This window comes from Apodemus sylvaticus, chromosome 12, assembly GCF_947179515.1.
Source record: "Apodemus sylvaticus chromosome 12, mApoSyl1.1, whole genome shotgun sequence".
Classification (NCBI taxonomy): Eukaryota; Metazoa; Chordata; class Mammalia; order Rodentia; family Muridae; genus Apodemus; species Apodemus sylvaticus.
Genome location: NC_067483.1, coordinates 70,378,739 through 70,392,492, shown reverse-complemented (window position 1 = coordinate 70,392,492; position 13,754 = coordinate 70,378,739). Strand labels below are relative to the sequence as shown.

The 13,754-nt window shown below is 39.7% G+C and overlaps 1 protein-coding gene across 1 annotated transcript in view; it reads left to right on the top strand.

Annotated features, from left to right (window-relative positions):
• The first annotated feature begins 761 nt into the window (after nucleotides 1-761).
• The window catches only part of LOC127697459 (dimethylaniline monooxygenase [N-oxide-forming] 3), a 19,844-nt gene continuing 6,851 nt past the window's right edge, over nucleotides 762-13,754 (top strand). Inside the window, exons 1-5 of the mRNA XM_052200629.1 lie at nucleotides 762-893; nucleotides 7,837-8,025; nucleotides 8,754-8,916; nucleotides 9,688-9,830; nucleotides 13,179-13,378. Coding sequence (XP_052056589.1) covers nucleotides 762-893; nucleotides 7,837-8,025; nucleotides 8,754-8,916; nucleotides 9,688-9,830; nucleotides 13,179-13,378 — 827 coding nt within the window. The remainder of the gene's footprint in view (nucleotides 894-7,836; nucleotides 8,026-8,753; nucleotides 8,917-9,687; nucleotides 9,831-13,178; nucleotides 13,379-13,754) is intronic.

Below are 13,754 nucleotides of genomic sequence, written 5' to 3'. Positions count from 1 at the left end.
GGCTTCTTTTTTTCCCACCTCTTGATATTCTTCTTTAAATGATACAGCTAAACAAGTATTTCTACAGAATTGATAATATTAAAGATTATAAGTAATGAGTTATAAATAATGCAGAGATAAATTGAAGGATACAGGGAAATTCCATGCATTGGACAAAAATACTAAACTATTTATAGGAGGGACTTAAATGTCTGCAGTTGATCATAAAAAGAACCCTCTCAAACAGAGAGACCATCACACATCTATACATATAGCTGGGTTTGTTTTATTCACATATAAACAATTAAGTGGAGGTATGTGTGTATAACTTAGCTGTGAATGTGTGCTGTGAATAAATATTTGCATACCTTAGTTGTGAATCTCTTACTTGGGGAAGCTGACTAAAAACAAAAATACTTAATACATTTTGCTTTCACATGCCCCTGCACATGTGCGAACATGCCTCCCCCCCTGCAACACACACACACACACACACACACACACCAAAACCAACAAACTTTTTAAACATGAGTTTGTGAAAGGCAATATTTGTAATTGAGTTCACAAATCTCAAGGTTCCGGGTGACTTTGTTCAACTGCTCTTTTGCCAAGAATCAGAAAAGTGCAACATGTGCTTTCATGGAAAACGGGTGTTCCGAACTACTCTGTAAATGTTTTCTTGCATACTGAAGTAAAATTTCTTATAAAGCCAAAAGTAAATATCAAAATAAGTTCTCAGAAATGATGCCGGAAGTAATCTCTGCACCTCCCCACAGGCACCCATGAAGAGAAAGGTGGCCATCATTGGAGCTGGTGTCAGTGGTCTAGCTGCCATCAGGAGCTGTCTGGAGGAGGGCCTGGAGCCCACATGCTTTGAGAGGAGTGATGACATTGGGGGCCTGTGGAAATTTTCAGTGAGTGAGGCATCTGTGCAACAGGCAGGGGTGGGGGTGCTCAGGTCTAGGTGGTGGTTGTGATCTATAGGCTGCATTGGATTGTACAAAATGCAACCATGGTAGCAAGCCAAAAATATTGTCCTTAGGAATTAGCAAAAAGTCTGATAAATTGTGGATAAGAGTCACTTAGAGATAAACAAATTCATAGTCAAATACTTTTGTTTTTGTTTTTGTTTTTGTTTGTATAATACAGATACAAGTCTTCTGTATGTAAAAGCTGCCAGGTGGGGCTGAGAGATAGCTCAGTGAGTGAAGTACTTGGCCCCATAAGCTTGAGTATCTGAGTCTGAATGCCTACCCAAAAAACACATAAAAATCGGGTGCACACCTATAATGCTATTTGGTGGGGTCTAGCCAGACTGATAAGTATGATTGCTATCTAGCCAGACAGTCTAGCCACTGAGCCCACGTTCCACGAGAAATCTGACCTCACAAAATAAGGTGGAAAGTGAGAAAGACATCTAGTCTCAAACTCTGGCCTCAACAAGTCCATGAACATATGTTTGTCACATAAAAATAATCAGTGTTTTAGATGTGAGGTTGCAAAGGGTAATGTTAGCGATTTAGACCACAAATTTCAACTTCTCAGGTGAACATGGAAAACAGCTTTGGCAAGAATCGATTGGCTACAAATGGATTGAGTGATTTCTGGGTTCTGAATTCTATTCCCATGGTCCTTGTGTCTGATTTTGTGCCAGGATAGTGCTGTTTTGATGTCTATAGCTTTGTACTATATTTTGGAGTACTTCCAGCTTTGGAGTTTTTGTTTACTTCTTTAGGGTTGCTTTGATTTGGTTTAGTTAAGCCTATCGTGTATATTTGTAGTCTTCTGTACTTCCGGAAGAATTTCAGGACTTTCCCACTCATTTTTTGAAGAATATGATTGTCATGTTGATAGATTGAATAATAATGTGCATTAAATATGCAAATACTGAGGGTAGAATGGCCACAGTAACATTAATTCTTCCTATCTGTAAACCTTTGCTGAAGTCGTTCAGCAGAATTTACAATTTTCATTAAGAAGTCTTTTACTTCTTGAGTTAAATTTATTCCTTTCTAGTTTTTTTGGGGGGGGGTGTTGTTTTGTTTTTTATTTTTGCTAATTGGTTGGTTTGTTTGAAACTGGGGCTCTCTACAAAGCCCTGGTCCCAGCTCACCTGAAACTTACTATGTAGACCAGGCTGAACTCAAACTCACAGAGCACTTCGCATCTGCTTCCCGAGTGCTAGGATTAGAAGGATGCGACATGCCCAGCTTCTTTGTAGTTTTGTATTAATTGTAAATTGGGTTCCTTTTATGATAGCTTTCTCTTTAATTTCATTAGTTATAGAGGGGGAAAAAGATAACCTCTTTGGTAAATGGCACTGAAAAAAACTGGATATTCGCAAATTGAAGATTAAAACTTGATCTCTCTCTCTCTCTCTCACACACACACACACAGAGAGAGAGAGAGAGAGAGAGAGAGAGCAAAAATGGATGAAAGACCTAACTTTAATAATCTAGAACTACAAAACTAGAAGAAAATAGGGAAGTCACTTCAAGACAAAATAATAAGACATGAAAAATAAGATAGATATGACCCCAGAAATACAGGAGATGGTAGGCAAACATCTGTGTGTGTGTGGTACTCCACCTTCAAAAATAATATCCCATTATTTTCAGTGAAACAGATGGAAATGGAAGTAATTGTGTTAAATGAAAAAAAAAACTGTTCTTAAGTAAGTAAATGTTTAGTAGTGAGTAGTAACGCCTAGGAAAGATGAGAGATGTGGAAGACACTGGAAGTTTACCTAAGTACAAGTGGGTTGAAGCTATATGATCTTTACTATAGTTTATTGAAGCCAATTACATATTTTTAAATAACTACAAGAGTTTCAGCCAAGCACTGCAAACACAATGTGATAACAAAGGATAATCTGATCAATATGTATTGTACCTATGCACTAAAGCATCACACAATTATTTGGTGTTAACATAATTCCTAAGTACTCTGGTTTAAGCATTGTACATACACACATGTATTTAACTTCTATGTGATAGCCTACAAGTTAGTACAATTAAACTGTTGAGAGTGTGGGAGGGCACTGTGCTCAACAGAAATATATACTTACACTCCTGAGGAATTGCCTTCATATAACACAATGCCCATTAAGCCATTCCACTTACAAAGACTATATACAACAAAAAATGGTTACTTTTAGAACACAAAACACATTTCATGTATTAACATATGCAAAAAGTAGTTCTATCTATTTTAAATTGATAACAACTTAAATCACACATAAAATCTCTCCATTCTTCCTTCCTCCAACACATTTTGCATTACTGATAAAATATTTATTTTTTCTATATTGTGTATGCATTTGCAAGTCTTGGTAGCTATTAGTTTTGTTTGTTCGTTTGCTTTTTTAATTTGTTTTATTTTTGAGATTACAATATAATTACATATTTCCCCTCCTTTTACTCCCCTCGCATATTTCCCTCCTTGATCTCTTTTATTTTGTATTAATTGTTATTATATATTGCTAAATATAACCTACTCAGTCAATGTCATGTTATTTATATTTAAAATAATTATTTTAAAATACTTCTTTGGTATTTACACCAGTTTACCATTTACTAATGATAAAAATGTACACTAAATAATAGTAATAATACTAACTGTAGTAACAATGTCAAAAATGAGAAACTGGGAACATGGGTCAGTTGATAGAGTTTACAAATTGGTACAATTCAGAGTATATTCAGAAGCCTTAGGTTCAATTCCTAGCACCATGAAACTGGTCATAGTGACTCACACATCTAATCTCAACATTCAGGGGGTTGAAGCAAGAGGAACTGGGAGGTCAAGACAGTTCTCAGTTACACAAGTTTCAGGCCAGCCTGGGATACATGAGGTCCTGTCAAAAGGAGGAGAGAAGAAGGGAGGAGAGGAAAAACAAGGATAAAGAAAGGATGGAGAGAGGAGAGAATTTAAAAAAGCAATTTAGAAGATTTGGGTATGGAGTTTTTTCTTAAAATACCCCAAACTAATGAGATCGCTGCACAGGAGAGTGTGGGACACACTTTAAAGTTCCTTGGTGCCATTTGTCACTGTCTTCTTATCCTAAGGAGCCAATCATCAGATGTGCATGTATGTGCCCATTAAGTCACACCCTGGTTCCTGGGATCTATAGAACTTACTATCTAAGGGAAAACATTTGTGGCTAGGGCTAAGTGAAAAATCTTGAAATGGAGAGATTTTCCTGGATTATGTGGCATGTCTGGAAATGCTGTGTTGAGTACCCTCCTATGAAGTAAAGAGAGACATACAAGAGACAGAAGAGAAAAAGTATTACATTTTGTTTATGATCTTGGAAATAGATGTGGAATCTACCAGTCCATGAAGGCAGATATGTTTGACACTGAAAAGCCTGTGTGCACTGAAAAGGGCAGGGAGTGAATTCTCTCCACAGCCTCTGGGTGTGAGCACACCCTACTAACAGCTTGTCCAGTTTTCATTGCTGGCCTACAGAACTGGAAGAGAACAAGATCATATTTCCTTAGATGATCACATTTGTAGCAATCTGTTACAGGAGCCATGAGAAAAACCTAATTGGATATTCAGTGCTTCCAACTCTTACCAACATGAGATGGGTTAATATTTCAACCAACCAGACCCCCCCCCACACACACACACACAAGAGCTCCCAGGGAAGGGACTAAACCACCAATCAAAGAGTACACATGGAGGGACCCATGACTTCAGCCGCATATATAGCAGAGGATGGCCTTGCCAGGCATCAATGGGAGGAGAAGCCCTGTGAAGGGCTGTGAAGTCCTGTGAAGGCTCGATGCCCCAGTGTAGGGAAATGCCAGGGCGGGAGTGGGTGGGTAGGTAGGGGACCACCCTCATAGAATCAGGAAGATGGGGGATGGGATAGAGGGTTGGGGGAAGGGGAAACAGGAAAGGGGATAACATTTGAAATGAATATCCAATTTAAAAAAGGGGGGGAAAGGAAGAAAATATAAGATGGAAGAAGAAGAAGAAGAAGAAGAAGAAGAAGAAGAAGAAGAAGAAGAAGAAGAAGAAGAAGAAGAGGAAGAGGAAGAGGAAGAGGAAGAGGAAGAGGAAGAGGAAGAGGAAGAGGAAGAGGAAGAAGAGGAAGAAGAAAAAGAAAAAGAAGAAGAGGAGGAGGAGGAGGATGGAAGAGGAAGAAGAAGAAAAGAAAAGAAACATGACTTAGCATGACTGCTTATGGGTGTGGGTCATCCACTGGGGCTTGGGAAATATATCAGTAGCCACATCGCATAAGAAAAGTAATTTTAGTCTGCGTGGGCCTACGCTAGGTCCTCTGCATATGTGTTATGGTTGATAGCTTGGTATTTTGTGGGGCTCCTAACAGTGGGAATGGGTGTATTGCTGACTCTTTCGTCTGTTCCTGTGACCCTTTTTCTCTTACTGAGTTGCTTTTCCCAACCATGATATGAGGGTTTGTGTCTAGTCTTATATATTCTTATGTGGTGTTCAGTTGATATCCCTTGGGAGGGCTGGTCTTCTCTGAAGAGAAATGAAGGATGAGTGGATCTGTGGAAGAGGGATGATACAGAGGTGGAGGGGTATTTGGCAGAGTGGAGGGAAGGGAAACTGAGGTTTGGGGTGTCTTGAGAAAGAAAGAAAGAAAGAAAGAAAGAAAGAAAGAAAGAAAGAAAGAAAGAAAGAAAGAAAGAAAGAAAGAAAGAAAGAAAGAAAGAAGGGAGAGAGAGAAAGGAAGGAAGGAAGGTAAAAGAAATAGAGAGGAAAGAAGGAGGGAGAAAGAAAGAAAGAAAGAAGAGAGACAGAGAGATAAAGAAAGAGAAAAGTAATCCTCCCCCACCCCAGCAGCCATTAACTGCCAATATTTTCTCAGCTTGGAGTGAGACCACAGGAGCCCCCTCCCTAGTTCATGTTTGAATTTTTAACTAGTTGATCTTGAGCATGCCCTGAGCAGGTGACCACACCTACTTTGAGTCAATGTGTGCAGGAGCCATGTCCAGAGGACATCTTTCCACAGCGCCCTTCTCCATGCTCTGGCCCTCATATTCTTTCTGCCCTTTTCTTTTACAATGTTCCCTGAGCCGTGTCCCACCTACAGCTGAATTTTTCTACTTGCATTTCCATGTTGGTGCTCAGATTTGCGGTTTTCAAGTTGAGAGGCTCTATGTGAATTATTTTTTCCTTAATCCTTTCCTCTTTCCTTTCGATATCATTTATATCAAGCTTCCTGAACTTGTTAGAGGTTACAAATCCCTTCACCTGCTCAAATGTTCATGCGGACTAGCCAGGTGCATGAGTCACATGAGCAACAGAAAGCTTGGGTCCCCTTTCAAGGTCACGTTCTTTTTGTGAAGCAAACACAACAGCTAATCTGTCACTTGACAATAAGCAAATTTCAGTCTTGCTAGTGATATTGATTGGCATGATGTAATACTCCAGTGTTTACTAAAAGGTCATAATCCAGGCACCCATCAGCTTTGAGTTACATGAAATATAATGAGAACTTTCTAATGGTCTACATGTTTCTCTACACACTCGAAACCATCCACAAAGATCTGTAATTTAATCTTTCATCATAGAACATAAGGTCAAACCTAGACGGCCTACTGATTTATTGTTTACAGGGCTGCTGAAAAAGACAGATATTCCATGTAGACCTATAGAGCACTCAAAGCATGCGTTGATGGTTTCAGAGGGTCAAGTAAAATTTCAGCTCCTTTATCACAGTTTTTACAATATTTTTTCTCTCAGTTTGGTGTCTTGGGCTGAGAAGATGGTGCGGTCAGTAAAGTGGTTTGTAGCCCCAGCACTGAGAAGCAGAAGGGAAGGATTCCTGAAGCTCTCTTTCTGGCCAGCTTAGCCTTATCAGCGAGTGGACAGCACTTAAGGAGCACACACTTGAGGATGGCCTCTACACACACACACACACACACACACACACACACACATTATTCAACACTGTTACTCGAAAGATATTTGAAACTCCAGGCCAACTAAAACAAATTCTATAGGAGTAGCATCTAACTCTGGATTGCAGTTAGGAAGTTTGTTTGTTTGCTTATTTGTTTGCATGGTTGGTTGGTTGGTTTGGAGTTGTTTAGTTGATGTTGGTTTTTTGTTGTTTGTGGTGGTGGTGGTGGGGTGGTGGTGGTGGTGGTGGTGGTGTGTGTGTGTGTGTGAAGGAGGGAGGGAGGGGTAGGATCATGCTACAGCTGAGAACCCACAGTGTCCTGATCTGCTCTCTGCTGAGCCTTTTTTCCTTTCATGTTCCCTTCTTCTCTCACCATCATCTAATTCCTCCTCTACAGTTCTTAGCATGACGTTGTAACCTCTCTTAATTTTACCAGTGCAAACATTTCTATACTTCTAAAGGTTAAAACTCCATGACCTGCATAAATGTGAGAAGACAACGGCCAGCAACTCAATATGCTTGGTTCCAAAAAGGTAGAAGAAATTTTACAATTAATTTTAAAAGATTAGTTTTAAATGCTCACATTTACAAATCTTATAAATAATCTCAATCACCTATCACTGTCTTTACAATTCAAATCGACTAGTAGTTGCTGATTCAGGTGAGTTGGTGACACAATGAAATCCTGTAAAGTTGAAACCCTCCATCACTGTAGGTGATAGAAATAAGAGTGTTGGTCGCCTATGTCTAAAAAGAAACAAAGAAGAGGTTTCCCTTAGAAAACAAACCACATGGAGTATATGTTTCCATACCCTTAATGACCTTGATAGAGTTTTGTGGTCAGCATCAATTGTTTAGGGGACACTAATATTTATTTATCAGCTTATCAGAGGGAATCTTGGGCAAAGTCCAACTCAATTTATGACAATGATTTGGAACTGAATATTTCCATCCAACTGAACTGTCATTTGCAGGATCATACAGAAGAGGGCAGGGCCAGCATTTACCGGTCGGTCTTCACCAACTCTTCCAAAGAGATGATGTGTTTTCCAGACTTCCCCTATCCAGACGACTTTCCCAACTTTATGCATAACAGCAAGCTCCAAGAATACATCACTTCATTTGCCACAGAGAAGAACCTCGTAAAATACATACAGTTTGAGGTAAGATGTTATCAGAAAAGTAGCTTCAGACATGCTGATGAGGAAGTCTGAGGCTGTTGTTCTATTCACACATTATTTATTTATTTATTTATTTATTCATCCTGGAACCCACTTCATAATAGACTGCACTGGCCTTGAACTCACAGCCATCCATCTTCCTCTGGCTCTTGAGTGCTGGGACTAAAGGTGTGTGCCACCTTGCCCAGCCCCTTTAATTGTCTCTAACTATAGATTTGTGAACACTATCTTTTTTTTTCTCAGGAGTCTGTCAGAGATATGCAAAACATGATTCTGTGCAGTTCTTATATCAAAATAGCACCAACTCAGTAACAAAGAAAAAGATACAAGTTGCCCATGGGTTTATAAATTTATTAACTCCATTTTCTAAATAAACACGTGTTCAAAAGAAATTTAATGAAAAAATGCAAACCATTTAGAACTGCATTTAGCGAGACTTCTTGTACAAGATATAGAAAACCATAATTTTGTAAGACCATCAACTTAACCATTTTCAGTAAACAATAAAAAATATTTTAAAACAAGGCAAAAAAGAATATATATATACTATATTAATGTATACATACATACATATATTTATAATCTAATACTCTCATCTCTTCCAAGGGACTTTTGAATTTCCTTAAGAGGTACCTTTCTAATTAAGTAATTTTATTAAGACCAATCTACTATTAGAATATTAAAGAAGGCTTTCTCTCTGCATCCCTTAGACACTTGTAACCAGTATAAATAAATGTCCTGATTTCTCAACTACTGGCAAATGGGAAGTTACCACTGAAAAGAAGGGTAAAAAAGAAACAGCTGTCTTTGATGCCATAATGATTTGTTCTGGGCATCATGTATATCCCCATCTACCAAAAGACTCCTTTCCAGGTAAGGCTGATATTTAGGAAGCCACCTACACATCTGTCAAGAATAAACATGCTAGTGGTGTCCATTTTAGTGTGTTCTCTGACACCAGTAACAGAATACCTGGCAATTAAGACATTGTAAAAGAACTAAGCTTATTTTCCTCATATTTAGAGTCACTAGAAAGTCTAAGCAACATGGCATTAGCATTCTAGCCAGGACTGTCTTCCACCACAACACACACACACACACACACACCAGTTGCATCACAGCGTGGTAAAGACATGGAAAAACAACAGGTCAGCTCCAGCAGGTGAGGATTACTAAGTGAGACAGGCAGCGAGAGAGATTCAGCACCAAGGCTTGCTCATTTTTAGAACAGAAGAGTTACTGCTCTCATGTACTGAGCTCACCCTTTCCAAGGGTGATGTCCTAAGTGACCAAATCACTTCCCAGTTGTCTCCACCTCTTCAATGCTTATAGCCACACCCCAGGACCACTATGCTAGAGACCAAGCTGGCAGCATCTGTACCTCTGGGCAATAGACCTAAGCCACCCCCAAACCATGGTGATGCCTTTTTAATTAGACTACAACCAGTCAAATTAAAACATGTTTCTGAAAAAAAAAACCATGTTTCTGATTATATATATATATATACATATATATATATACATATATATATATGTATATATATATATATCAGGATTATTAAGTTGTCTTATTTCATGACCACCAAAGTTGCTTTATTTTCATGGGAATCAAATTGATTCACACACTTCTCGCTTTTCACTCAGGACTGAACCGTTTTAAAGGCAAATGCTTCCACAGCAGGGACTATAAGGAACCAGAAATATGGAAAGGAAAACGAGTCCTGGTGATTGGCCTGGGGAACTCAGGCTGTGACATTGCTGCAGAACTCAGCCACGTAGCTCAGCAGGTACCGTATCCCACGTGCTCCACAGACAATCTTAAAGGAACAGAAACTGTTACTTGAAACCCGTGCTATGGAATGGGATGGCATGTGAGCACCAGGTGATACTTCATATACCTCAGTATTCTAGGTAACAAGTCCGGTTTGAAATGACTTTACATCCATCACTGGTGATGCTTGCCACCCAACTAGCTTCTTGAGACATTTGATACCTCATGTGTGTCTGACCGATTCCTCTAAAGATAAAGTGGATTTGAGGTTAAAGTTATTGCTGAGATTCTAGACAAGATTCTTCTGGGTCTCCGATCGATCTCCTCATCAATAGAACAGATTAAAACAGAACCAATTTAGAAATAAGATTGTTAAAACATGATTCTGTCGATAGAAACAGAGAGCCCCATATTCAGAGCATGCATTTCGTGGTTATTTGTTGTTCCAGGCCCTGGCAAAGGGTTTGGAGAAAGATGTTGAGCAAAACAAACACAACCCTCACTCTTGAACTCCAAGCTATTAAGTCAACGCTTTCAGGTGTAAACTATCACTGTGGAAAGGGCTGGCAAAGAGAACAAAGCACACAAGTCACGTGACTAATGGGAGTGACCTATGCACACATGGAGGGAAAGACCCTGGAGAGGACAACACACAAGCGAGAACCAGAGCAAGGCACAGTGTGGGAAGAGATGTCCAAGCTAAAGGTCATGAAGTAAGAAGCTTTGGTCACTCGGAAATAGACACCAGACCTCTGGCCTGCATGTCAGTGGGTCTGGGTCAGAAGGATGTGAAGGGAAGCTGAAAGGAAGATGGAGAGGAGGTGATGAAGGGCCTTTCCGGGTGTGACTTTAGACAAATGTCAACTTCTCATTCTGAAAGATTCATTAAGGCCTCATAAGCACAAAGGCAGGAATCCAATTTCCAGATGTTATACTTATTGGTGTCATTTAAGCCCAATATAGGTCCCTAATAAGGTCCCTGGGCATCGCCACAGATGTCTAGATTTACTCCAGGATATTGTAGTCACGTTGTACAAATACTATGTCAAGACAAATGGCATAAAAATCTATTCCTATGCCTCTATCTATGCTACACTTGATAACCAGGAGACATACAAAGAAATTAGCCATCTGGCCTTTTTTTCTCAGGAGGTGGTAAAATCTAGCAAAGAAGCACACACACATACAGACACAGACAAACACACACACACACACACACACAGAGACACACAAAGAATCTCAAGACAATAGCATAAGAGCTACCACTGGACTGAAAGATAGAGGATAATTCTGACATTAAATGCCTAAAAGATGGTAGCGTCTAAGGCCATACCAAGGAGATGGGCCCGAACCCATTCTTGGAAACCATACAGCTGAAGTGGTGTCAGCAGCTGTTTTTAGAAGGGGGAAAGACTTTTCAGGATCAGGGACCTCTCCTTCCTTCTTCTTGGGAGTCATTTGATATGTGAATTGTGTCTTGGGTATTCAGAGTTTCTGGGCTAATATCCATTTATCAGTGACTGTATTCCATGTATGTTCTTTTGTGATTGGGTTACCTCACTTAGAATGATATTTGGATTTTCCAGATCCAACCATTTGCCTAAGAATTTCATGAATTCATTCTTTTTCATTGCTGAGTAGTATTCCATTGTGTAAATATGCCACATTTTCTGTATCCGTTCCTCCACTGAAGGACATCCGGGTTCTTTCCAGCTTCTGGCTATTATAAATAAGGCTGCTATGAACATAGTGGAGCATGTGCCCTTATTGCATGCCGGGGAATACCCCTGGGTAGCCCAGGAGTGCTATTGCAGAGAAGTAGGAGGGGGTTGATAGGAGAACGGGCAGAAGGAAGAGGACTTAGGGAACTTATGGGGAAGGGGGAACTGGGAAAGGAAAAAAATCATTTGGAATGTAAACAAAGAATATAGAAAATAAAAAATTATAATTAAAAAAAATCATCCTGAGTGAGGTTACCCAATCACAAAAGACCACTCTCTGATAAGTGCATATTAGCCTAGAAAAAAAAAGAAGGGGGAAAGACAGCAAAGCAGGAAAACAGGAAGCAGCACTGTGTATTTGATGACATCTGTCTCATCTTGCTGACACGGAAGTTCTTAGTAGCAACAGCAGATACACTGCATCAGGTGCTCTACTGCCCTGTGAGTGAGTGCCTTCAACTGTAGGTAAAGGGTCCTTGAATCCTGTTTTCCCCATTGGAGGAAAAAAAGATAACTGAAGACAGAAACATCAGCAACTTCTTAGACAACTGGACTGGGGGAACTTAAGCTCTCAACGGGAGAAGATTTAAGAAAAGTAAAATTCATAATTTCAGATTTCCAGGGCAGAGGAGCCCTCTAGGAACTGAGAGGGGGAAAAAAACTCCACTGGAGTCCTAGTAGGTGATTATTCCAAAGGTTTCAATGGCAAATGAAGAATATGGATTCTTCATAAGTAAAAGTCACTTAAGGCTTTGAACTAGGAGCAGGGTAATGAACCACAGTGCTGAGATGGTTATGTCTGCACGTGTGATGAAAGCGAGGAAAGAGCCCAAACTTCAGAAGCTCTCCAGATTGTCTGTTTCTCCTCTAGCTAGCTTCCCTTATAACAGCATTGCAGAATATAAAAATAAAAAACCAAAATGGAAAGAGAAGAAACCTAAAACCTACTGTGTTAGGAAGTAACAAAAAAGAAAGGAAAGGAAACTGACATTTACTGGTCACACATCATACACTAGGTGAGGTCAACCATAACATCCAGGTTAGTAACCTCAGTTGACCCTTGTGCAAACCTGAGGTGACAGGTGCCATTCGTTTCTGTTTTAGAAGAAGAGAAGCAAGATGGTTGTTAAAGCCATCTTCCCTGTGTCATATCATTTAGAGGTCAGAGAGCCTAAAGATTTCTGCCTGTAGTGTCCTGGTCATAATTTGCTTGCCTTATTTTACACCAATGCCTATTTTGAGATAAGAATTGCTTCATTATAGACAACAGTAGTTGTGTGAGCACTGAGATAAATATAATTGGAATTTATAATGGTGGTCAGCTGTGCTAAGGACTGAAATAAGTTAGTCCCAGTCAGCAGAAGCAGGTCAGAGCTGAGAGAGCTTGTATGAAATGCTCTTGGGGACAGTGTCTCCCAGGAAGGAAAGCTAGCTTCATGTTGCCTTTTGCAACAATTTAGGAAGATTGAGAGCCGAGGTATTTACACTTCCTCCTGGCAAAAACAAAACAAACAAAAACAAAACCCTCAAGAGCAAGAGGAACAAGTTCATTCCTAGAGATGTAGAAGGCATCTTACAATGCACACTACACTCACTACATTTAGTGTTTGTTTGTTTGTTTGTTTGTTTGTTTGTTTATTCAGGTCATGATCAGCTCCAGAAGTGGTTCTTGGGTCATGAGCCGGGTCTGGGACGATGGCTACCCTTGGGACATGCTGGTGATCACACGATTTCAAACTTTCCTCAAGAACAACTTACCCTCAGCCATCTCTGACTGGTGGTACACAAGGCAGATGAATGCAAGATTCAAGCATGAAAACTACGGCTTGATGCCTTTAAACGGGTAACGTGGACTGAAACACGATGTGCCTGCCGACTTTGACTTCTATGTCAACGGCCCTTGATGTGTGTTGTAATCGCAAAACAAATCAAAAATATTCACAAAGTAATCACATCTCATATGTCAAAGGATAAAGAACTGCAAATACTAGGACCGATTTCCTCACATGCTCCTTACCAGATTTGTACAACTAGAAAGTTAGGTAATGCTGAAGTAATCAGTTCCCACAGTAACAGTAATAAAAATAAACATGTTTTATAACTTCATATATTACCACAGTCTTGCCTAGTCTCCCCTTTGGGCTCTGGCGTGTATTATGACATGTGCTCTCACAACTATGAAGAGGGCTCTGTTTGTTCTCCAGCTTTTCAGAAAAGAA